Source organism: Cucurbita pepo, chromosome LG03 (assembly GCF_002806865.2).
Source record: "Cucurbita pepo subsp. pepo cultivar mu-cu-16 chromosome LG03, ASM280686v2, whole genome shotgun sequence".
Lineage (NCBI taxonomy): Eukaryota > Viridiplantae > Streptophyta > Magnoliopsida > Cucurbitales > Cucurbitaceae > Cucurbita > Cucurbita pepo.
In genome coordinates, this window is record NC_036640.1 from 8,797,268 (window position 1) to 8,822,266 (window position 24,999).

At 34.2% G+C, this 24,999-nt stretch overlaps 3 protein-coding genes across 4 annotated transcripts; all 3 read left to right on the forward strand.

Annotated features, from left to right (window-relative positions):
* The first annotated feature begins 170 nt into the window (after positions 1-170).
* LOC111789681 (glyoxylate/succinic semialdehyde reductase 2, chloroplastic-like) lies at positions 171-8,512 on the forward strand. The gene is made up of 12 exons (XM_023670326.1): positions 171-364; positions 1,924-1,996; positions 2,284-2,349; positions 5,770-5,845; positions 6,538-6,593; positions 6,829-6,913; positions 7,043-7,103; positions 7,385-7,437; positions 7,533-7,603; positions 7,700-7,772; positions 7,887-7,991; positions 8,069-8,512. Exons 1-12 carry the CDS (start codon positions 319-321, stop codon positions 8,231-8,233), a joined length of 930 nt encoding a protein of 309 aa, XP_023526094.1. The 5' UTR covers positions 171-318; the 3' UTR covers positions 8,234-8,512.
* Positions 8,513-9,860: 1,348 nt separating this feature from the next.
* On the forward strand, positions 9,861-14,641 carry LOC111789766 (putative hydrolase C777.06c). The gene is made up of 12 exons (XM_023670449.1): positions 9,861-10,070; positions 10,487-10,611; positions 11,368-11,480; positions 11,644-11,685; positions 12,239-12,294; positions 12,461-12,537; positions 12,983-13,102; positions 13,607-13,683; positions 13,786-13,849; positions 13,935-13,985; positions 14,077-14,125; positions 14,248-14,641. Exons 1-12 carry the CDS (start codon positions 9,917-9,919, stop codon positions 14,364-14,366), a joined length of 1,047 nt encoding a protein of 348 aa, XP_023526217.1. The 5' UTR covers positions 9,861-9,916; the 3' UTR covers positions 14,367-14,641.
* A 3,342-nt stretch (positions 14,642-17,983) lies between these two features.
* On the forward strand, positions 17,984-20,464 carry LOC111789911 (protein indeterminate-domain 7). Of its 2 annotated transcripts, XM_023670631.1 has the most exons (4): positions 17,984-18,068; positions 18,397-18,549; positions 18,636-19,035; positions 19,677-20,464. In XM_023670631.1, exons 2-4 carry the CDS (start codon positions 18,399-18,401, stop codon positions 20,455-20,457), a joined length of 1,332 nt encoding a protein of 443 aa, XP_023526399.1. In that variant the 5' UTR covers positions 17,984-18,068; positions 18,397-18,398; the 3' UTR covers positions 20,458-20,464. The 2 variants fall into 2 exon arrangements, with proteins under 2 accessions (XP_023526399.1, XP_023526398.1); XM_023670630.1 differs by lacking the exon at positions 17,984-18,068 and having other exon boundaries at positions 18,138-18,549.
* The last annotated feature ends 4,535 nt before the right edge of the window (positions 20,465-24,999 follow it).

The following is a 24,999-nucleotide window of genomic DNA, read 5'->3' on the forward strand; positions in this document are numbered from 1 at the left end:
TGCAAACGAGAGTACATTGGTGGAGCCGAGGATGCAACGTGTCACAATCGCGGGCGTCGGTTTTTGTTGGTCTCTTCGGAAAGTTTAAACTCCGCTGAAACAGGAACCCAAACCACTAAACGACGTCGCCTATGACAGCAACTGGCTTCCCTCGCCAATTAAATGCGCTCTTTTCACAGCCTTCTGTCAGTGAAGTTGTCCATTTCCTCAACACGGAAATATCTGAATCACAGTTTGAAGCATCGCTGATCGCAGTCGCGCGGTTCTCTCACCTACGATCTTCGTCTTGTAGCATAGCGAAAAGACAGGAACTCCAATATGTCAAATCTTGGCTCTTCTCTTCCGGATGCGACTGCGGCGGCCGGTAATTTTTGCACCTGCATTTTGTTCCAGAAAATTTTTAGAATGTGATCGGATGTTTTTGTGGTTAGCTCGGATTATACGTAGTTTGGAGCTGCATTTTCTTACTTGTTGTTGAGTTGAGTGTGCGGTGTTGGAGATGATTATGATCGGATTTTTGCTTTGGCAGAGCTGTGATAGTGGTTGGGAATTAATGTGAATAAATTTGTCCTTGTTAGATAGAGTTGATAGTTCTCGTTTTGGCCTAGGGAATATAATAGTGATCGGCAGCTGTTGGAGTTCTTATCAATGTTTCTTTGGTTGTGTCAATCTTTCTAATATTCTCTACCAAAAAATACATAATGTTATTGGAAGTTCTTGTAGTTAGTTCGGTTTACGTGTAGTTGATGTTAGTCAGAACTGTATTTTCTTACTTGTAGTTGCGATTTTGAGTTAAGTATGCAGTAGAGATAATTAGGATCATTTTTCTGCCTTAGTAGAGCTGTGATACTAGTTGAGAGTTGATGTGAATTTTTTTTTTCTTGTTTGATAGAGTCGATGGAATGGTTCTCGTTTCTGTCCTTCGAAATATAGTAGTGATCGGCAGCTGTTGAAGTTCTTATCTACGTTTCTCTTGTTGTGCCAATTCTCTACTTTCTGTACCAACAAACGCATTATGTAATTGGAGGTTTTTGTTGCTAGTTCGGCTTACATGTAGCTGTTAAGCGGAACTGCATTTACGTTGCGATCTTAGATCATTTTTCAGCTTTAATATCAGTTGAGATTTGTTATGAATAAATCCATCCAAATTAGGAAGCATTAATAGTTCACGTGTTTTCCTTGAAAATTAAGCAGTGAATGGCAGAGTTGGAGTTCTTATCTATGTCTCTGTCGTCGTGCCAATCTTTGAACTGTGCGCTCAAAGCAAATCTCATAGCCGGAGATAATTATGAAGTGGAAACTGCAATTGCTTGATTTTGGATTTAGTTTGCATAATAACGAGGATAAGAGCGGTAGATTGTGGAAGGTGAAATTGGAAGTTTGGTGAAAGCATGTTCGTGATCATTCTTGAAAAATGCTTTGACGATAACGAAATAGATAGATTTTAAGGCTAATGCTTTGACGATAACGAAATAGATAGATTTTAAGGCTAATGCTTTGACGAGCGTGACTATTTGAATACGCCTTTCCCCTGCACTTTTGAGAGATGAGTTTCAGCTTTTAGTTGAATCCTTTTTGTGGGATTTTCTTTCAAAGCTTCAACGTACCTTCAGTGATGTTCAAATCTTCATATTTGTATCAAACAATTTGCAAATAAAGCTATAGAAGTCCTGGAGAAGTCTGGGCTGAGTGGACATAGCAATTCAATTAAATTTTACTAAAACGATGAAAATGATTTGTTTTCCGCTGAAAACCAGAACGCAACAAGATTATAGCAGTTCAATGATATCTTAATTTTGGAGGCATGATTTATAGTTTCACACTTTCGCTCTGGTCTTCCCATTAGATGTTTTTGTTCTTGTTTCCTGGAAAATTCACTACCTAGCAAACTTAACAGAGCTCTCTCACCTGTTGTATATGCAGAAAAGCTGCGCGTTGGTTTCCTAGGTCTGGGAATCATGGGTTCACCAATGGCAGAGAATCTTGTAAAATCTGGGTATGACTAGTGAAGATGCCTTTTCCTTTGTTTTCCCCTCTCGATCCCCCTTTTAGATCTGTATCATTAACTAACAAGCGTTTCCATAGTATAGGTTGATTTAGTTATAATCGCAATGTCATGTCCTTTTTTTGTTTTAAAAATTATAGAATTTCTCCCTCAAGAACTTTGAGTAATCGAGTTGAAGAAAACCGATAGCACATGCTTTATTTACTTGAGTTAGTTTTCTCTTGCTATCATCTACCCATACATCTTTTTAATATGTTGTCTCTTTTTGCTTGTTGTAGATATGATGTGACCGTCTGGAATAGGACCAAGAGCAAATGTGATCCTCTTATCAACTTGGGTGCAAAGTAAGTTCTTGATATCAGTAAGTTCTTGATATCTGCATACCTAATACCATTATGCCAACAAATTGCATACCATTTGAGGTATTTTGAGGAATTGATTTCCAAAATACATCTGTGATGTGGTTAGACATTCTTGGAGCACAGGGCAGTGATAAGAATTTTATTTAGTGCTTGGGAAAATAGGATTTGAGAGGGAAGGAAAAGGAGAATTGGGGGTAGAAACTCAGAGAATTAATTTCTCAATCTCGTAAAGTATTTGTGTCTGGCAAACAAGGAAAGGAAGCATATATTTCATTGAAGTGAATGGGATATCCAAGACCCCTAAAAGAAATTATGAAAAGAAAGTACCAGTAGCTCTGATAGTGTGAGAATAATTAGAAAGAAAACTATTTAGAACTCCAAAGAGAAGCAAAAGTGAATTCTAGTTCTAAAGCTCGCAAGGATCTAAACAGCAAACCGGATATATGCTTCTATTGCATTTCTCATTAAATATTCTAAAAGGACAAGTATGTAATGGTATTCAACTAGAACGCTTGCTTTCTTTTCAAGCAAACTCCTCAAAGATAAAACAGAAGACTTTCTCCAACTGAGAAAGAAAACATAGAATTCATTTTGAAACATCTAAAACGATCCACCAAGCTTTATTGGAATACTTTAAAGGAACAAGTGATTCATATAACCTTGAGAAGATTTGGATAGCAAGTAGTAGTTCGGCTAGACACGAACATTTGGATTCCTTTTTTGTACTTTTTATCACTAGGATTTATGCGGGAAAATTGACCAGAGAAATTTTATCCTCGGAATACATGATATGATCTGAGTATGGGTAGGTTAGTTTTGTGAATGGTCCTCCAACCGACCAAACTCTTTTGCCCTCAATGGAAGAGGAGAACCCACCATCTAAATATTCCCTTCTTTTTCTATTTATTGAAGAATTATAGGTTTCGTTTATCTTTTTTTTTTTTTTTTTTTTTTTTTTTTTTAAATTTCTTTTTCAAAAATATATTATGATATGGTTGCTAATATTTTAACAAATTTAACCGTAGTAAGTGGTTGTTGATATTTTAACTAATAAAACTTACTTTAGTAGGAAATATATATATTTTTTCTTTACTTACGTTTTATTTATTTATGTATTTCTTAGATTTTAAAAGCTTATCACAATCCAGATAAAAATGAGAATGATTTTTTAAAAGGAGAAATAGATTCCATTAATGAATAATAGAAGGAATAGATAAAAACGAAAATAATTTTATTTTTGTTGTTTTAATAATGAAAAGTGTAATATATCACACTAATTTGAAAAAATAGGTCAATTAGCTTCAGAAAAAGATATGTGGATAGTTTCAACTTATCTTAAAAATCATTTCTTTACCTCCATCCACAGATTTTGTCCGAGTCTTAAATTACATAGCTTCATAAGTTATTCTCTTTTGGAAGTCCTATCTCCAAAAATATTCTATGATTTGTATTTAAAGGAGACAAAGAACTTGAAGTTCATAGATAAGTTCATTTCTGGAACTCGTGTAAACCATGTTGGAGAAATAATCGGCTCATATTTACTTGTTCCAAGAGACCGACATTTTCCTAGTTACAAAATTACATTTACCCATAACATTCCATGAATGAGAGAAATAGTAACAATGCCTGTCGTTCCGTATTGCTCTGATTGTTCCATAGAGATTAGCAGTTTTCGAAATACTAAACTAAAAATAGACATGCATTTGAAATGAGTTCTCGAATAATGTGTTTTAATAGGAAACGAAACTGTTTCAAAGTATCCAGTGAAACACAGAAAAGGGGAGACTATCAGATCCCTTTGAAACTAGAAACTATCGGTCAATTGGTTGGTACCCTTGAAGTGTTATAAAATCGTTCTCAAATTTGCTATAATTAAACAGGAAAAATTAATTACAAAAGTATCTAGATAATGAGCCCGCGCAGAAACACCCAAGGAAACAAACTTTATGATTTCCTTCCCATATGTGAACTAAACTTATCTTTAAAAATATGGCTTATTTGATGAGAAACGCTAACCAATTGAATTTAAGAATCCTTATAGTTTTGCCAACCCTAGATCATAAATGCTATAAGACAATTTCATCTCAGGTAAGAGGGAAAGCAAAAATAGAGAAAACTTGTTTCTAAACTTAAGATTCAAATCACTCCCTAAGATAGCTTTATTAAGACTAAGATAGCTTTATTAAGACTATTTGAATGACCCTAGTATGCAAATCTAAATATAAGATAGGTAAAGTAAGTTTCTCACGACCTTCCGGTTTAGAAGACTCAATTTTATTGAAAGATCATGACAACAAATATGAATTCTAAAGCAATAACATGAATGAATATTTATAGCCTTGAAAATAAACCCTAGAATAACCTAAGGTCAATTGTAAGATTGTAATTCTCGTCGTCAATACCATAATGACTATTAGCTAATTATAACTTAAAACATGGTTGTTTCTGGAAATGAGTGACCTACAAAGGCAATTGACTTGTGTTGTTGAAATTGGATCATGAGAAGATTGTGTAGATGAAGAGGAGACTTTCTCCTTTAGGATTTTTTAGAGCTACTTGTAATATGGGGAACCTATCAGAGAAAACAAGAAGATGAAAAGAGGAAAGCCGTTTGAAGAAGCTTTGTTGAGTGAATATGCTAGCTATTGGCTGTTACAGACTACTCTATTCTCAACTACACAACGTTGAAAACAATATTGTAAAATTGAAAAATATAATGAAAGCTCCCTAAATCTAAGAATTAATATCCTAATTGACCGGCCTAAAATTTATAATATATCCCAGATTAATTGAAACTCCACTTTAATGAAGCATATATTGCAATTGAGTTCATTAACTACAACTTTATTTTGTTGTCACTTTGGAACAACATGTAGGTAAAATCTCTCATCCATTAACATTGAATGTTCTAGAATATTCATTGCGATTTGTGTTAACTGTCTAGTCCATTCTAAAACGTTTTAGAATCTGGGTTCGTTGAGAGTGTTAGAGTAGATAGTTCATAAAGGAATGGTCCGAGGAAGTTCTGAATAGCAGCTAGATAGGCAATGACTAGATTGACATAATTACTTCTGTGTTGGCTTTTCTTCAAATTTAAAAATCACTCCATATACGTCATGTCCATTAATGGGATATTTTAATGAATTGCATTTCAATTGTTATTTGTCCTTGATGTGCTGCATTGTTCTCCCATACAATTGTTACTGTAAAACAGTGGCTGTTCTTACACTCTTAGTCCTCTAAGAAACTCCTTTCTTTTCCTTTTATTTTTATTGTTATTTTCAATCAATCATTTTGATTGACGTAATTATGTGCTAGAAATCTAGATTCTTTTGAGTTTCATTTGATTCTGGTATTTTACTCCGATGCTTCAATTATAATTGAACAAGTCCGCTGATGCAGATATCAGCCTTCTCCTCAGAAGGTGGCAGCATCTTGTGATGTCACATTTGCCATGCTTGCTGACCCTGAAAGTGCAGTGAGTATTTTTTTTTTGTTTTTTTTTTTTTTGTTCTTTTCTTGATAGGAAATAAATTCATAGATGGTATTAAATTTAGAAAAAGGGAGAATTCCCATCCAAATGAAGTTGAAATCCTACACCCCATGTTGAACTCAAGAAATTTAAGAAGCTTATTTCAGTCTTTAACTTTTTTTTCAAAGGAGGAAAGTTTACTTTGATTCCGCCCATTCTAACAGGAATCTCGATGTATTTCCTCTCCTTGTTTAGGATCTCAGTTTCAGTCAATAATTCTTTGGCTGTCTGGTAGTGTTTCTTTCAAGCATTCGGCATCAGTGTGGTTCGACCTAGAGTTCTATGATTGAGGAGTTGTTGCTTCATCCGCCCTTGAACAAGAAGGATCGTTTTTTTCGTAAATGGTTGGCATTTGTGCCTTATTTTGGAGTTTTGGGGGAGAGAGGAATAATAGGGTGTTTAGAGGTGGGAGCAATCATGTTGTATACGTCCCTTTGGGCGTGGATGTTCAAGGGCTTTTGTGATTATCCGTTAGGTTTGATCTTGCTTGATCGGAGCCTTCTTCTTTAGCTTGACTTCTTTTGGGTTGGTTTTTTTGTATGCCCGCTGTATTCTTTTATTTTCTCTTGGTGAAAGCTCGATTTTTATAATTTAAAAAAAAAAAAAAAAGGTTTAACAACTTGTTCTACCATTTTCAGTTGGATGTTGCTGTGGGAGAAAATGGAGCTGTGAGTGGATTGAGCCCAGGAAAAGGGTATAACTGTACTTTCATTTTCACATTAGAATATCATCTTTTCACTTTGTCTTACTAAATTTTGCATCTGTTATCTAGTGCGGAAGCAAATTGCAGTGTTTTTTTCATTAAATCTTTCTCCAGCCTGCCGACTTCCGTTGAGTTTTCAATTCTTCATTTGAATGCTTCCACGAAGTCCTTCGATTTATTTTAATCATCGTGTAGACATTTTATCGCATCCTATTGCCATTGGCAGGTATGTGGATGTATCAACAGTTGATGCTGCTACTTCTAATTTGGTTAGTGCACGTATAAAGGATACGGGCGCTCTATTTCTGGAGGTAGGATAATATTTATAACCAAGCGTACTACGAGCAGTTACCAATTAGAATGAGCATTCCAGGACTGCTTGCCGGTGTTCATACTGTAATCATTGACATTTGAACGTACTAATTGCAACTTTTTTCTAGGCTCCAGTTTCCGGCTCCAAAAAGCCTGCGGAAGACGGACAACTTATATTTCTTACTGCAGGTCAGTAACTTACATCATAAAGGGATTAACATATTATCACGAGTCATATTCATTATAGAAAAATTCTATTCACATCGTAAACTTCATACAAGAGATTGCAGTAGTTTGTAGCGAGTGCTGAGGAGACTATTGCATTATCATCGAAATTCCAACGTTGAGCTGTATAGAGTAGATTCATCAATTACATTTATCCTACTGCTTTCTTTCTGTGCCGTCTCCTATGTATCTCATTCATCTACTGTAAGAAGACTAGAATAATAATGTAGTGGTTCCATCTTCAGGTGACAAAGCTCTGTATGAAAGAGTTGCTCCGCTTCTGGACATCATGGGCAAGGTAGTAAGAAATTCAAGTTACTTGACTTACTGATTTGGTGAAAATTGCTGCTTCTTTCTTTCATTCTTCCGTTTGTACATTTTATTTTCATATAGTCAAAATTTTATCTTGGGGAAGTCGGAAATGGAGCTGCAATGAAGCTTGTCGTCAACATGATCATGGGAAGGTTCTGTCCCATATTTTATCTTCTAATTTCTAATTGGCATTGCTGCGAGTTAGTATCTTGACAATAATTTGGTAATTATTTTCTAAATATTTGTAGCATGATGGCCTCATTCTCCGAAGGATTGCTTCTAAGTGAAAAAGTAGGACTTGACCCAAGCATCCTTGTACAGGTATTCCCCCCAGAACAAAATTGTGTTATAGTTTATTCTCAATGCAAGCCTGCGAAAAAAGTCGAATAATTATTCTGGCCCAGATTGAAGTGTAAATTTTTGGCGTCATTACAGGTTGTTTCACAGGGTGCCATTAGTGCACCAATGTATTCACTCAAGGGGCCATCAATGATTCAATCCCTTTATCCCACTGCCTTTCCTTTAAAGCATCAACAGAAGGTAATTGTTTTAGTTCTAGCAACTCTATACAAGTCTTGTGTATATAACTTCATTCTCACTTGGCCAACTGTTGGCAGGACTTGAGGCTTGCTCTGGGTTTAGCGGAATCCGTTTCGCAACCCACCCCTATTGCTGCAGCTGCAAATGAGGTATACAAGGTAGCGAAATCTCATGGACTTGGTGATCAGGATTTCTCAGCCGTCATTGAATCATTGAAATCAAAGATGCAGCAGCATTCATGAACCGAGTAATCAAATTCTCAACATTTCACTCCTCATTAGAAACAGTTGCACGCCGTTTAGCTTGAATAATATTGGATTATAGGTCATTTGCAATATCAATAGGAAGCACTTCCCTCTTGAATTTTGTACCTCTGCGTGCTGTTGTGTTCATTTCTGGTAAAGCAGATAGTTAGAACATTACCTTAATCGGTTCACGTGCTATTTCATAACTTTGGAATGTTGTTAGATTGGATCAAAATTAGATAATCTAATAATACCAATCGTTCATTCCCCTTGGAATCCACATGATAATTCAAAAGATGGGGAATCCACATGATAATTCAAAAGATGGAAATAGATGTCATTGCAACACTGAGCGAACAATTTTCGTTTTTGTTGTAAAATTTTGTAATTAATTATTTAATTTTTAATGATAATTATTGAACCATATGGAAGATTATGTTAAAAAAAAATAGTCTAAAAAATATGAAGTATATGAGTAAGGTTGGATGTCTTGTATTGGTAATACTATTGATACATTTCACTTTATAATGTTATAAATGATTTGATCCAAATCGTTCGCGATATTTTATCTTCGTTCATAAATTCATTAATTAATACGATAATTCGATCTTAATCTTATGTGGGTAATAAACTTCTGAACGCTTGACCTTTGATTTGTGGCTTTTATAGTCAATTCAATAAACTTATCCATTTTGGGGACTTGACCAAATAGGGAGATAATAACAGATTAAATAAATGAATAGTTGTCTTTTTAAGTACTAGTCATTTGTTAGTATAGGATTATAGTTGTCTGGATTTGAACAATGAACCCCTCTCTTTCAGTTAATTATTAGATATTAGTGCTACTCAAGATATAAGAAATAATTATAGGAATAAAACACTGTTTTTAACTCATAATTATAATAAACTCTTAATTGATTTACTTGTAATAATTTTATTCATAGACACAACTATATATATTATATATAGTGAAAGGACTTATATTAAACTATAATAATAATAAAAAAAAAGAGTGTCGATAAAAGAGACCTCGTGCAATAGTGATGATGATAGAGAAGAATGAGAGACGAGAAAAGAGAGGAGAGAGAAAAAGGTGTCACATAAGTTTCCTATTAAAAACTTAAATTGAGAGTAAGAACCAAAATATTACTATATTCAAAATGTTAATGTTAACACCACAAGTGTAATTTTCTCGTAAATAAATAATATATTATTTATTACAAATTCTAATTTACCGATGGAATACAATTCTAATAAACACATATCACATCAAACAACCTCTTATTTGATATTAGACGTGCAAAATTTTGAGCTTCTAGGTCGGAGATTTGGTATATGCAAGCTCTATAATATGATAAACTTGCTTTGGATCGCTTATAGTCCACCTTAATTCTATATCATTCTTTTGTATCATAGTAATCAAATAATAAAGTTTTTATTATTCGGTTTCAAATAAAATAAAAAATTGAAATAAAATGAAAATAATTTGAGCATGAAATAAAATAAAAGAGGTGATATATTTTTATTTATAAATATATATTTTAAACCAATATATTAATATTATTTATATATTAATTAGAAGAAGCACTTTTGGATTAAATCAGAAAAAAGTGCCTTTTTTCATTATTTCCATCAAAATCAAACCGCGTTTACAAGGATTTGGTAATCGAACTCTTTCCCATGGTTTTGTTTGTGGGTACGACTCTTCCACCCACTTCTATGGCCTGTCTGGCCGCTCTCACAACCCGAGTTCATCTTCCAATCTCCTCATTTTCGATTACCAGAAGAGGATTTTCTGCGTTTCGACAAATCGCCCGACCTCGCCTTCAATCCGGTGAGCTACATTTCTCACTGTTTGCTTTGATGGATATTCGATTCTGCTATATGATCTCTACGCCCTCTTTCTATTTCGATTCGATTTTCTTCACTATCTCTGCTGTTTGTGTCGACAGTTTATTTACTTTCCACTTCAATTGTTTCGTATTTCATGAGTTGTCAAGCTGGGGATTGGGGATTTTGCATGGCTCACTGTACTTGCGATTCTTTTCTACTTCACATTGCTCTAGTTTCATCTTGTACGGCACAATCGGTTTCTGAGTTTTCAAGAGGAAAATTGTACGAGATTTTCCTGATTACTCTATCCTACTCTATTTTGTTGATCAACTGCGCGAATTGAAATTAGGCCTGATGTGGAATTGAAATTAGTGGGTTTGCGCATTATGTGTGGTAATTCTTTCTTTGTATCTACAGTTTCTGGTGGCGACATTGGACAGCCGTTATCTGCCAATGAATCAGAGATTATATTTACAGGTTCGGGTACCAGCGAAGGAATCCCACGAGTCAGCTGCCTGACTGATCCTGTAAAGAAATGTCCGGTAGGTTATTCAATTTCTGAGCTTAAGTGAACTTGCTGGTTATTGTCAATTGTTTAATAGTGGCTTAAAGTCCTTCCGAATGAGACGATCGTAAGAATGAAACTAATGGCACCTACTAGTCGTGGACTTAAGTGGGAAGGTATTGTAGGTTACAGAAATGTGGGTCTGTGACCTTTGTGTTCAGTTTATAGGTTTATGATTTTTTGAAGTCGGTGTACAGTATTAAAGTTGCTTTTCATAAGTACAGGTTTATGTAATGTGAGTATATGTAGACTGTAGCATCGACAAATCTATGTGCATCCTAAACCCACCGCTAGTAGATGTTGTCCTCTTTGGGTTTTCTCTTCTAGGCTTCCCCTCAAGGTTTTAAAATGCGTCTGTTAGGGAGAAGTTTCCACACCTTTATAATGAATGTTTCATTCCCCTCTCCAACCGAAGTGGGATCTTACAATCCACCCCCCTTGGGAGCCCAGCATCCTTCCTGGAACACCGCCCGATGTCTGGCTCTAATACCATTTGTAACAGCCCAAATCCACCACTAGCAAATATTGTCCTCTTTGAGTTTTCCCTTCAAGGTTTTAAAACGCGTCTGTTAGGGAGAGGTTTCCACACCCTTATAAGGAATGTTTGTTCCACTCTCCAAACGATGTGGGATGTCACAATAGACTTGACTTCTTAACTTCAAGTTATTAGCCTAACTCATGATCTAAACAACCCTTAACAGCATTTTATGATTTTCTTATTTATTTATTTTAGGTATGCTTCAAAGCTGCAGAACCGGGCAATAAAAACAGGAGGCTTAATACCGGTATCCTAGTTCGATATGCTGGACCTTCTGGAACTCGTAACATTCTTATCGACGTTGGGAAGTTAGTACATTATTACCTTATGGTTTTATTTCTTAGCCTTTATTCTGTACGTTAGTGCCTTTCTGATTCCTTTTCTATAATCATGGGAACTAGGTTAAAAGTTTATCTGCTGTTGCAATATTTGGATGGTGGCTGTTGTGACAATTCTATACTTTTCGTGCAGGTTTTTCTACCACAGCGCTCTCCAATGGTTTCCAACATTCGGGTCAGTAATTGGTTATTTAATTATTTATTATTGTTATTATTTTTGCTTAAGTTCAACCTTTTCTATAGAGTAAACTTAGGTAGCTACTTGGTTGCTCGTAATGCTTGGTTAACGAAACTAGATTAGGTGGGTCTAGATGCACTTCTATTGCTAAGAGCGTTATAACCCAAGTTAATTTAGTTTTATGTTTATTTGTAATTTTTGAAAGGGCAATCTGTAAACTCATATATCTTGTAAGTCCATGAGTTCAAATTTATCGTTCCTCTGTTATAACATGGAAAGTGAAGTGGTCTATATATGCCAAATGAGGATTCCATTTCCTTTCACTTGGGGCGTTCGAGCAGAAGGTACCAGGCAGGAAACCTTCTTTCGCGTGCCATTTCAGATTCTGTTTCAATAGTTTCAATGCAGTAATCAATTACGCTACATTTCAAGTTGTTGTCCTGTTTATATTGTTGAGTATGACATAGTGTTGCTTTCTAACACGATCATATGCCATTCTCGTTTTAGTATGATTTTTGTCTCATCATAAAACTTGTTGCATTTCTGCCAGGATAAGAACAATTGATGCGGTTATTATTACTCATTCTCATGCTGATGCAATTGGAGGTCTCAAGCATCACCTTGCAATCTAATCTTATTTTAGATTATAATAAAAGTTGCAATTCTAGAGTACATTCTTTTACTTCATTCCTTCATTTCTANTTTTTTTTTTTTTTTTTTTTTTTTTTTTTTTTTTTTTTTTTTTTTTTTTTTTTTGCCTTTTTACTATCAGGTCTAGACGATCTTCGCGATTGGACAAACAATGTCCAGCCTTCCATTCCAATTTATGTGGCTCAACGTGATTTTGAGGTTTAAATTTTATAGTTTAATTCCATTTTTTTTTTGTAAGGCTAAATTATATAATATTCCAACTTTGCCCTTTGTTTTAAAAATACTTTTGTTCTTTCAAAAGTTGCAATATTACTCTTGATTTTTTCATAAGCATTTCAAACTACCATTGGAGTAGAAATCCTTTAGAATATCTACAGAAATTGAGAATTAAAACGATGTGACGTGACCTAGAATGAAAATTTGAAAGGCCACACCATTTTCGGTCGCCTCCACATGTCCCAATTTCCACCTTAATGGATTTATACTCCAAAATTAGTTTGGAAACGTTCATGAAAGTTCAAGAGTAACAGTTTAACTATTGAAAGAACAAGGACATTTTTGAAACAATGGCAAAGTTCATGGGTATTTATTATAATTTAACCCTTTTTTATTTGATAAATTATATATAGTGGAATTACTTTAGGTGATGAAGAAGACTCACTATTATTTGGTAGACACAAGTGTGATCGCACCTGGTGCTGCAGTTTCAGACTTGCAGTTCAATATCATACCTGAGGAGCCTTTTGTAGTCAGCGGTTTGAAGGTAGGAATTGTAATTTTGAAGGGATTTGTTTTTAAGCCTCCAAATTCTTGAATGGAATTGAATTTTATCACCAGCTTTGTTTGCATGCAACGTTCAATTAATGAAAGCAGAAAATTCCTCAGAACATTTTCGTTTAATTCCTGATTAATCTTTTGTTTTTCATTTCACTTCTAATGAACCTGGCAGTAAAACCGCACAGGTTTCTGATTTGGGATGATTTCCCAAATCCTAGAGCTGTATGTAGGATTGTTCATCTGAAAAAATGATTATGGTTTTGTTTTAATCTTCATAAAAAGGCATACAGGTCTATGATGTTGTACGATTTCCCAAGTCCTAGAGCTGTATTTTGGATTGTTTAAACTTTCTCAATTAGTTCATTACAGTACGGAACAGAAGTTAAGTTATGAGAACTGGCGAAGCTTTGAAAGTCATGATTATTGACCTGAAATGCAACTCTCAAGTCATTCTGATAGCTATTTACTCATTTTCGTTCTCTCGTTTCAGGTTACACCATTACCAGTTTGGCATGGTCGTGGCTATCGTTCGTTGGGTTTTCGATTTGGGAATGTTTGTTACATTAGGTAAGTAAGGAAAATAGGCTTCTCCATCACAAAATTATCTCAGAAGCATTAATCAGCTTAGGATTAACAAATACTTGTCTGCTTTTCTGCTTTTCTGGGCAGTGATGTTAGTGAAATACCTGAAGAAACTTACCCACTTTTGAAAGATTGTGAAATTCTCATAATGGTACCTATCTCTTTCTCTCTTTCTTCCATTAGAAACAAACATAAAGCTAGAAGAGAATAATAGTTATGATTCGGTTCACTTTCAGGATGCGTTACGCCCCGATCGATCTTCTTCCACCCACTTCGGGCTTCCAAGAGTAATTCTTCACATTCATTCTATGTTTCCTAAGCATAATAAACTAAAAGAAAGAGAATCAAAGTTTGTTGTTGTTCTTCTTTTTCTTTCAGGCTTTAGAGGAAGTAAGGAAAATACAACCCAAGAGAACTTTATTCACTGGTATAAACTGCATTCTACTTGATTCTACTCCTTTTATCGATTGAATTCATTGCTGTAAATCTTTTATCTTTGTTGATTTAGAGTCTCTGGTTTGAACTTAACTGAAACTATTTGATATGAAGGTATGATGCATTTAATGGATCATGATGAAGTAAATGGATATCTGTTGAAGCTGAAGGAGAGTGAAGGTGTTGATGCTCAACTAAGCTACGATGGGCTTCGAATATCAGTAACCCTCTGACCTTCATCTTAACATTTTATTACATTTTGCATTTTGCCCCATTCATTGTTTCACTAATTTTAACCATATCAATAAAATGATATTCATCTATATAACATACAAATACAGGATTCTCTAAACCCATGACCTCCTCTTTGTTCTGACTTTCTTATGGTTTTCTACCCATTTTCTTCTGTAATTTTCATTATATTAACACCATTACTTTGGTTGGGGTGAATTTTGTATGACTTTTGTTCACTCTTCTGAGGCTCATAACTTTTGGTGTTTGGTTACAAGAGTCTGGATTCGATTTTCGTAACGATAAGGACATGTTTCAGAGTGCCAAAATCACTTTTGTCTATATGTTTTCGTTAAAATGACTCCATATAGTGATGTTTGGTACTTTGTTGACCAAAAAAACCATTTGCTTGAGGAATCACTTTTCATGGATGTAAAGGTGGAGATTTGAACTTCTAATCTCAAGAAGAGACGTGGATCCCTTGAGCTGCTAAGCTAGCTAAACTAGGGAGTGGCGAGCAGTACGACACTCTCTTTAATCAAAGGGGCTTTCCAACAAAGTACGCTTCCCGGTCTTTCTATTATCCCATTTTCTTCAAGGTAGGCAGCTAATATTAATCTATTAAGTTCAGTCGTTGTCGTTTGACCAATTGGCTCGAACACCAGACTGTTCGTGCCCGCCCTCGTAACCACACAGACTTGCCGTAAATGAAATGACTCTCTTAGTTATCTACCGATATATCGGTGTGGTTTGAAAAATAGATCTAAGTAATAGCCACCCTACGTATATTGGTGTTTTTTTTTTCATGAACTTATTGGGATTTGGGACCTCCTCCTTTGACATCGTGACAATCCGATCATATAAATTATTTTCTATTAATAGATAAATGGTGAGTAGGTAGCCGAAAAATATACTTTTATTATTTTTAGTTATCAAGTAATTGAGGGTAGGTGCCAATAATTTTATAATAAACTTTGAACTTTCTATTAATCTATTAATCTTCATCTTAATTCAATTTCTCTTCAAAATTAAATAATTTGGTCACACAAGATCTTTAATTAAAGCTTAAATGTTCCATATACATTATTATTTAATGTGTATTAAATTTTATTAATTAATAGTTCAAAGGGTAAGGGCGGTAAATTTAGAATTTTCATTTAATGTCAATTTTATTGTTATTTTTTATTTTAGATTTTTGGACTGCTTTTGTGGGGCCTACGTTTTGGTCAATTATTGTGTTGGGGTGGGACCCTCGCTCGTGAACTTTATTAGGCTGTGATTCACAGGAATATTATGCTCACGTGTGGTGATGCTGGATTACATGACAGCCCAATCTACTTCCTTTCTTTTTTACTATTAAAATAAGCGTCACCTCCATTCTCCATTACATGACATTATATTTATAGCAAATTAGATTGAAATTTCTTGAAATAATAATAATAATAATAAGAGAAGAAATTAACAATAAAACCTTACCCCTCACATTTAAACCTAAATTATTATATTCTGTGTAATTAAAAATAATCATAAGTATAACCATTATTATAATCTTTAATTACATAATGTATTTAAATTTTTGTATTTTAAAAGAAAATTCTTAGACAGTGACCTATAAAGAATAGAGAAGACTTCCTTGTTATTGACAAATCGAAAAAATAAAATAAAATAAAATAAAAACTTTGATCGGCTTCCTTGGTTTGGGTTGGTTTCGATTGGCTGGGTTGACTGGTTTATTCGTTTTTGGACTATCTGGAAATTGGTTCTAACATAATTAAGACCATAAAATGAGTGATTTGTTCAAACTATTTCAACTTGAAATAAGTAACTACGTTTGTCCGTTTCGGTCGCTACTCAAACTATTAAAATTAGTGTTTATGTCTCGTGAGACAACAAATGTACTGTGTATGATATGCATGAGCAAAACACCATGAATATATACGTATGTTTCAAAGGAATATATATCACGATGAAGATATTATGGTTCATCATATCATTGAACCATGATTTTTAACGTGGAACCTCGTGCATAGTGTGTGTCATATGATCATAGGTTACTTCTTCAACATGTTATGTATGGGCGCGTACACCACAATATTATTCGCGTTTCTTTCATTTTTGTTGGTTTTTTACATCGTGAGCGTGCACAAGTAGATTGGTCGATGAGGTATATTAATGAGTCAACATAGTAAGTTTATGCGGAGAAACGTGTAGAGAAGTACTATATTAAAAGTGAGTAATCGGTAATTCCATTATTTATAGAATTATCCCTTTCACTTTAATTGGAAAATATAAAATGGACTTATAATTATTATTAAATAAATAACAAAGTAACACCGTGAACGACTAACTGTACGACTATAGAGGCTGCAATTAGTCTTTAAAGCATTATTGTTTAGGTTATCGAGATTCTCATTCTACTCGAAAAAATCTTGTTTTTAGCTGCAAAAGGACTAACCACATTCTTACTTGTAAATTGTCTTTACTTTGTATACTAGATTTATTCATCACATCATCATAGAACATCATCACATTATCATCTAACGTCATCACGTCATCATATAACATCATGACATCATCATATAACATAAATCATAAATGACATGTGCAATGGTCATTGGACACATGTCGTCATACATAAAACAAGTTTTCTGACTGAGCCGATAGTAAGGCCACTTGGTTGACTTAGGCCGAAGCTAATATGACTCCTTAATGCTAGCTTAACGTTACTCTCTAAAAGTAAATTCTGCATAAGAACTCCAACCATCATAAATTAAAATTATACACTGGAAATTGACTCACTTGCTTTTGCATAAAATAATTTAAACTTAGTCCTACTAATTTAAACTAACTAAAAGGTAGTCATACTAATGTTCCAAAAAATTGAAACTAGGAAAGAACGAGAGTATATCAGACCCAAGCCAAAATGTTGTTCTGGAGTTGTAGAAAATACATTCTCCGACTGATTTTGAACCGTTCAAATGGGATCCCTAACCCCAGTTCTTAGGTTTAAAGCAACCTTTTGTTTTCTAATTTCAAAATTTTGGATTATTAGATTAAAAGGTAAAAATGGGTTTGAGGTTAAAACGGTGAGAAAGCTTTTGATGTATAATGAATGGATGAATGATGGCACAGTAATTGGGGAGAAAGTTGGGGTAAGGATCTTACTCATTTCCCATGATGGATCTAATAATAAAGAGACAACAATTAATAATAAACAAATGAAATTCTCTCTCTCTCTCTCTCTCTCTAAGGTATATACAAAATGATACTCTCTTTTTACCATGACAGCCTTTTGCAATAGTTACCCACTTTTTTAGAGAGAGAGAAAGACCAAAGTTTTCATTTTTAGAAAGAATAAAGAAAAGGGTATCGGATAGTTGAAGTGTGTCCGACCTCCACCATGGTACGATATTGTCCACTTTGAACATAGACGTGTTAGAAATTACGGATCTCTACAATAGTACGATAAGCTATCATGATTTTGTTTTGAGTTTTTTCAACATGCTTCATTAGGAACAGAGATGTATTTCTTACTTATAAACTCATGATCATTTCATAAATTAGACAACTTCGACCCGACTCACTACCAACACTCGGTACGAGAGAACAAAATTTTAAAACTTTTTCCAACTAAAAAAGAAGAAGAAGAAGAAGAGAGGAGACGACAGAAAGTGGAACATGAACAAGGGTTTCGCCAGCCAGCCGTAGGCTTCATTTCCTTTGCCTCTTTCTGTTTTTCTCTATTGTCCTTTAAACTATCAATTTCTCTCTCTCCTCTCTCTCTCTCTCTCTCCTCTTTCTGGGTTTTGTTTTTGTTTGTTCATATTTTTCATTGATATTATCAACATTTTTTTTTAAAAAAAAAGCTTCAAAATTGTCTCTTGGGTCACTGCCAAATTCATCCCAAGCTTCAAATTAAGCACAAACGAACAAAAAAGGCGACTTTTTTGCTCGTTTCTTCGGATCGATCCCCCGTCTTCCAATTCTAATTTGTTTTCTACATAATAAAAAGTTTGTTGTTTGAACAACCAGCTATGGAGGACACTATGTCCAATTTAACTTCAGCTTCTGGTGAACCCAGTGCCTGCTCCGGCAACCATTCCGATCACCTTCCGGCCAACTATTCCGGCCAGTATTTTTCAGCCCCACCACCAAAAAAGAAGAGAAACCTCCCCGGAAATCCAGGTTTGTTTGTTTTTGTTTATGTTAATTGTGTCCTTGATTCTTTCATTTATGGATCTAACAATTAATTTGGTTGAATTTGGTGACAGACCCAGATGCCGAAGTGGTAGCTTTATCGCCGAAGACGCTGATGGCGACGAATCGATTCGTATGCGAGATCTGCAGCAAGGGGTTTCAGAGAGATCAGAATCTTCAGCTTCACAAAAGAGGGCACAATCTGCCATGGAAATTGAAGCAAAGAGCTAACAAAGAGGTTATAAGGAAGAAAGTTTATGTGTGTCCAGAAACAAGCTGTGTTCATCATGATCCATTGAGGGCTCTTGGGGACTTGACAGGAATCAAGAAGCACTTTTGTAGAAAGCATGGCGAGAAGAAATGGAAATGTGATAAGTGTTCTAAGAGGTACGCTGTTCAATCGGATTGGAAAGCTCATTCCAAGACTTGTGGCACTAGAGAGTACAGATGTGATTGTGGAACCCTTTTCTCGAGGTACAAAAATACTCACATTCAGGCTCCAGTTCTCGTAAAAATGCATCTAATCTGATGATTTAAGTGCGTTATTATCGATATGAATGAGATATTATTGATCTAATACAAATCTGAACCCAAAAAGCTTCAACCTTCTTCATGCTAGAGTTCTAGTAAAAATACCTCAAATTTAATGATTTAAGAGTGTTTTTATCGACATGAATGAAATATTATTTATCTAATGCAAATCTGAGGTCAAAAAATTTAATTTATAAGTTAAATTACAAACTCAGACTGAGTTCTCCTAAAAAGACCTCTAACCTAATGATTTAAGAGCATTCTTATCGATATGAATGAAGCATTATTGATCTAATACAAATGTAAGGCCAAAAAGGTTAAATTTATAGGTTAGGCTTGATATGGGATGAACTACTATGTTTAGATATGTGTGAAAACCTATTAATGTATTGATATCACATTCATATGTGCTTGATACCACATTCATATGTGCTTGATACCACATTCATATGTGCTTGATACCACATTCATATGTGCTTGATACCACATTCATATGTGCTTGATACCATACTCATATGTGCTTGATACCAAATTCATATGTGCTTGATACCATATTCATGTGTGCTTGGTCTTTTTATGAACAGGAGGGATAGTTTCATCACCCACAGAGCTTTTTGTGATGCATTGGCAGAGGAAAGTGCAAGAGCCATTACTACATCAAACCCAAATAACAATCAAAACCTTCCCATTTCTTCATCAATCTCTCACTTAAACTTCCAAAATCCCTTAGATATCAACTCATTCTCTCTCAAAAAAGAGCACCAACAAATCCCAACCACCAACAATTTCACTATTCCCCCATGGTTAGGCTGTCCCAGCTCAAGATCATCACCATTACAAGATCATCAAAGCCTCATCATGATCAACAATGATCAAATTATGAACCCTAATAATCCTCTTCATCTAATTCCAAGCTCTTCCCCTTCTCCACACATGTCAGCCACAGCACTTCTTCAAAAAGCAGCTCAAATGGGAGCTACAATGAGCAATAGTAACAACAATGGTAACATCTCCTCCTCCTCCTCCTCACGTGACAATCATCATCAGATCTTGATGGCTGGCAGTGAAGGTGTAGGGGTTTCTCATGCTCTGCCACTCCACACGAACAAATCCAATAATTATAATGATTTTGAAGGGGCTTGTTTTGAATTAGAGAGATTTGGAGGGGGTTTTGAGAAAGATGAGATTTTTAAAGGCAGAAGTGATGAAGGGCTGAGTACAAGAGATTTCTTGGGGCTTAGAGCTATTTCTCACACTGAGTTTTTGAATAATATTGCGGCTGTTGGTTATAGTAACTGCATCAATGGCGGCGCTCCTCAAACTCCTCGAACTCAATTTCATAACCAACCTGGCTGGCAAGGTTAGCTCACNTTTTTTTTTTTTTTTTTTTTTTTTTTTTTTTGCTACAAGGGTGAAGGACCACCACTTGTTGAATTAGTAATTTTTGGATCATAATATTCTATATGCTTTTATATTTATGTTTATATACATATTTCAATGTATAATTCTTAGTGGATTCGAGATCCCGAAGAATGAAACACCATTTATAAGGGTGTAGAAACCTCTCTCTAGCATACGTGTTTTAAAAACCTTGAGAGAAAGCCCGAAAGAAGAAAATATCTACTAGCTATAAACTTATGTCATTATAAACGAAACTAAAGTTAAACCCATATTTGGGATTTCTTAATTTCGTATGTATTGTTAAAGAAAAACCCTTTTGGAAGATGAGAAACCCTAGGCAAAGTGTATGCAATTTTTGTTATTTCTTAGCGATCAATTATCAATTTTGGTACGTTTTAGTATGAAGGAGGACTGAGAGGATATGAACTTCTGACCTTAAAAGAGATAATACATGTCAATTATCGTTGAGGTATACCGACTTTAATTCTGATAAACTACCTAAAATCTTTCCGACTCCACTAGTTTAAAGATTAATAAATAGAAGAAAAAAAAAATAGTTAGTATATGAAATGATAAGGTATAAAGTTATAAAGGGGAGAGACAATGAAAGCATAGGATTCTTGAATGAATGAAAAGAATCTTGATGGGCAAAGAAGGGTATAAGTTAAGGCTTCTTTTTGGCTAACCAAAAAGCCAAAACAGAGAGATGCTGTTTCATACCTTATGTGGCTGCAAATGGGAACCAATCCCAACTTACCGTCTCTCTCTATACATCGAAAATGGACTCAAACCGTCTATCGATATCTCATAGATTATCTCCAAACTTTTTAATGTTACTTTTGAAAGTTTATAAGTATCTTTTAAACGTTTATGAGTATTTTTAAAACGTAAGACCGACGGTAAGAATATAAAAGTTGATATTTTTTTAATAATTTATGTAAAAAAATATAAAAGGATAAGCATTAAGAGCCATGCAAGAATGTGATAATTAGGGTATGATAAGAAAAAGTGGATCCTATATATTGGAGGAAACTTTATGGTAAAATAATTATATTATAAGAATTAATTAGTGGGTCAATTTTAAAAAATGAATGGTATTATATAGTGGGGAGTGAAGGAACCACTTTTCCAAAAGGGTTCACCAAACAACACTCAATCATACATTAATTCGACTTTAATTCAGTCGGTAATACTAAATAATCAATCGACCTAAATGTTTAAGTTGATGTTACAGTAAAAATCAATATTAATTAGAGAGAAATGACATGTAAACATAAGAAACATGATCTACTTAGATAAAACATCAGATACTAACTAAAGATGGTTTGTTTCAATTAATAATTGAACGATGAACGATGAACGAAGAACGAAGGGCCCTCAATGTTTTCCCAGCTCCGAAGTGATAAAAAGTTTGAAAAGAGACAATAAAGGTTTGGGTTTTGAAGAAAATGATGAAGATGAGAATAGACAAACATACCATTCTCTGTTATAAATGTTTGCCACTTACTATAATGTTCTGACTTTTATTTATTTATTTATTTGTCCCTTTTTGGTGTGTGTTTGTTTGGTCCATGTGAGAGTGTGGGGATATACTGAGAGTAGCAGACACAACAGTGAGGGCCTCACATTATGTATGCACACTTCCCAAATTTGAGTGTCATTTACGCTCCGTTCTTCTCGTGCGTTTGCTAATTAAGGTGAAGATCATGGATTTACAAGTAAATAATAATATCTTGTTGTTTTGAGGAACGTTTTATTCATTATATTTTTTGTTTTTCTTCGCTTTATATTGTAACATTCTCACGATTTTAAAATGCATATGTTAGGGAGAGTGTAAGATCTCACATCAGTTGGGGAGGAGAACGAAACACTCCTTATAAGGGTATGAAAACATCTCCTTAGCTGACGTGTTTTAAAAACCTTGAAAGGAAGTCCGAAAGGAAAAACCAAAACAAGACAATATTTGCTAGCGGTGTGTTTGGAGCTCTTGTAGAGAAGTTTCTACACCCTTATAAGTAATGTTTCGTTGGATCTCACAATTCACCTCCTTGGAGACACAACATCTTCGTTGGCGCACCGCCATGTGTTTGACTCTGATATCATTTGTAACAGTCAAAGTCCACCTCTAACACATAATATCCGCTTTGACTCGTTACGTATCGTCATCAGTCTCAAAGTTTTAAAACGCGTCTGTTAAGGAGAGATTTTCACATGTCTAAACCCTAGCTCGACCTCGACTACTAGGCTTATCCATCTTTTTAATATGAAAACATTTATGGGAACTTTTGCACTCAAGAGAGGAGTCCATAAATCATTAAAATTTCATCATTTTTTTTTCCCTATTTTCAATCATCATATTCTTAACTTCTCCCTTTTTCTTTTGACTTTCTATAAAAGCTTTGACCTTTAATTATGGCTTTTGGAAGATTTTAGTACAAACTTACTAAAAAATACTTTACAAAATGGTAAATATGATCATCATTTTGTTTCTTCACTTTCGTATTCATTACATTATCGATGTTTCGTATCGATAAAGCAGCCGAGTATTTACCATATTCAATCAATTATTTTTCGAGTGTTTAAAATCATTTTTTTTAGCTCAAAAAAAAAAAAAAAAAAAAAGTTTTAAGCACTTGAAAAATAATTTCCAACAAACCCTAAATCATTTTTATAATTGGGCCAATTGACATTAAAGCCCATGAATTTGATGTGAGTTTAGATGGGCAAGCCTACATGTTTAGGCCCACTTTCTAAACTTTGGATGAGCACAATTCGTTTCAGGTTCTCTCAGATTGCACATTCTGGACGCCATGAAATGATATCAAATCTCAGTTTGGTGTTTGAATTTGATATCAACTCATAACCTTGAAAGCTGCCATCCAAACTGAGTAAAGTAAGTGATGAATGCCTTATGATGTCTCTAATTGGGTGTGTATCAAATTCAAGCGGCTATCCTCTTCGTCGTATCTGATTTTTTGAAAAATCGACACCGAAGAGAAGCCTACCCGGGAAGGAGAGGAAAGGGAAAAGGAAGAACGAGAAAGGAGGTGGAGAAAGAAGAACGGGAAAAGATGAGGACCATATGCAATTCGATCTAGAATGGACCACGAAATATTTAAGCTCCCTTTATAAATTCATTATGAATTTTTGCGTGTGTCAACTTGTTGAATCATTTTGAGGACTTAACCAATTAAGAAACTTCAGATATAATCTTACGAGAATTCACTTATTCCCATATGGTAAGTAAATTAGTAGTTCTCATAAATGTTGATTTTGTGACTCTTGGGATTTTTGAAAGGTCCAAACCCGAGTAAAAAGCTGCATATAGATTAAGCTAAGCTTTTAGTATGTATAAAAGCATATTATAGGAAGCATGTCATAGAAATTTGAGCATGAAATGAGTGTATGTGATGTATGAAAAATCATGTTTCCCAAGAAATGAACGAACTAAAACCATGACTAGGTATCCATGTATAGGTTGTTGTGCTGTCTCTATTCATGATTTGACTAGTTATACAAGAGTGATTAAGGGTTCGTCAACTAGCTCTAATCATAAACCTGTCGAATGTCAAAAGTCCGAATAATTGTAGAATTAACTTGTGGCTTATGACTTATGACTGTACTCTATAGGAATTATTATGCAGTTTTTCAGTTAATTCCCTTTTGAGTGAATTTGTCACGAGTAGCAAAGGTCTACAATAATACCTTAAAAGTTGGTTGAACTTTATTCATGCATGTGATTTTATACCGTTATATGAGAATGAATAGGTTTGTCAACTCGCCCCTAATCGTAAACCTAGCTCAATTGTCGAGGTTTGAATAGTTAGAGAACTAGCTTTTAATTTATAACTGTACGTAGTGGGAATTATTAGGGAATTTGTCCGTTAATTTTCTCGTAGTGAACCTGTCACGAGTGCATGCATATTTTCGTATGTTCCACATAAAGTTAAAACATATTGTAAGTATTAGATAATTTTGTATAATTTCAATTTATATTATGATTAATACATTATATTATATGAAAGTTGAAGATTTTTCTCCTCTTTTAGAGATAATATATATTTTATATAGAAAATAATAAAAAGAGAGATCTGATACATGTGATCCAATCAACAATGCTAATGATGCAAGCATGTTGGATGTTACAGATACCACATGTGCCACATTTTTAATACAATGGAAATTATTTTTATTTCTAAAATTTAAAATATAATTTTTTTTTTTTAAGAAATTAAAAATAATTTGTTAGAATTTAATGCTAGAATTACAAAAATAGCCCCTGGCTTTAGTTTCAATTTTATTTCATGTATAACCATGAATGATTATGGAATATAATCTTAATAAATTGTTGGGTTATTATATTAATCCACACTAATTCCCAAATTTTATCCCATAATTATTAAATATACTGTTGACCCACATTATTAAAATGAAAGTACATAAAACACATTTCCTTAAATTACAAATTTAACACTTAATTTTTCACACTTATATTTTATTTTTTAT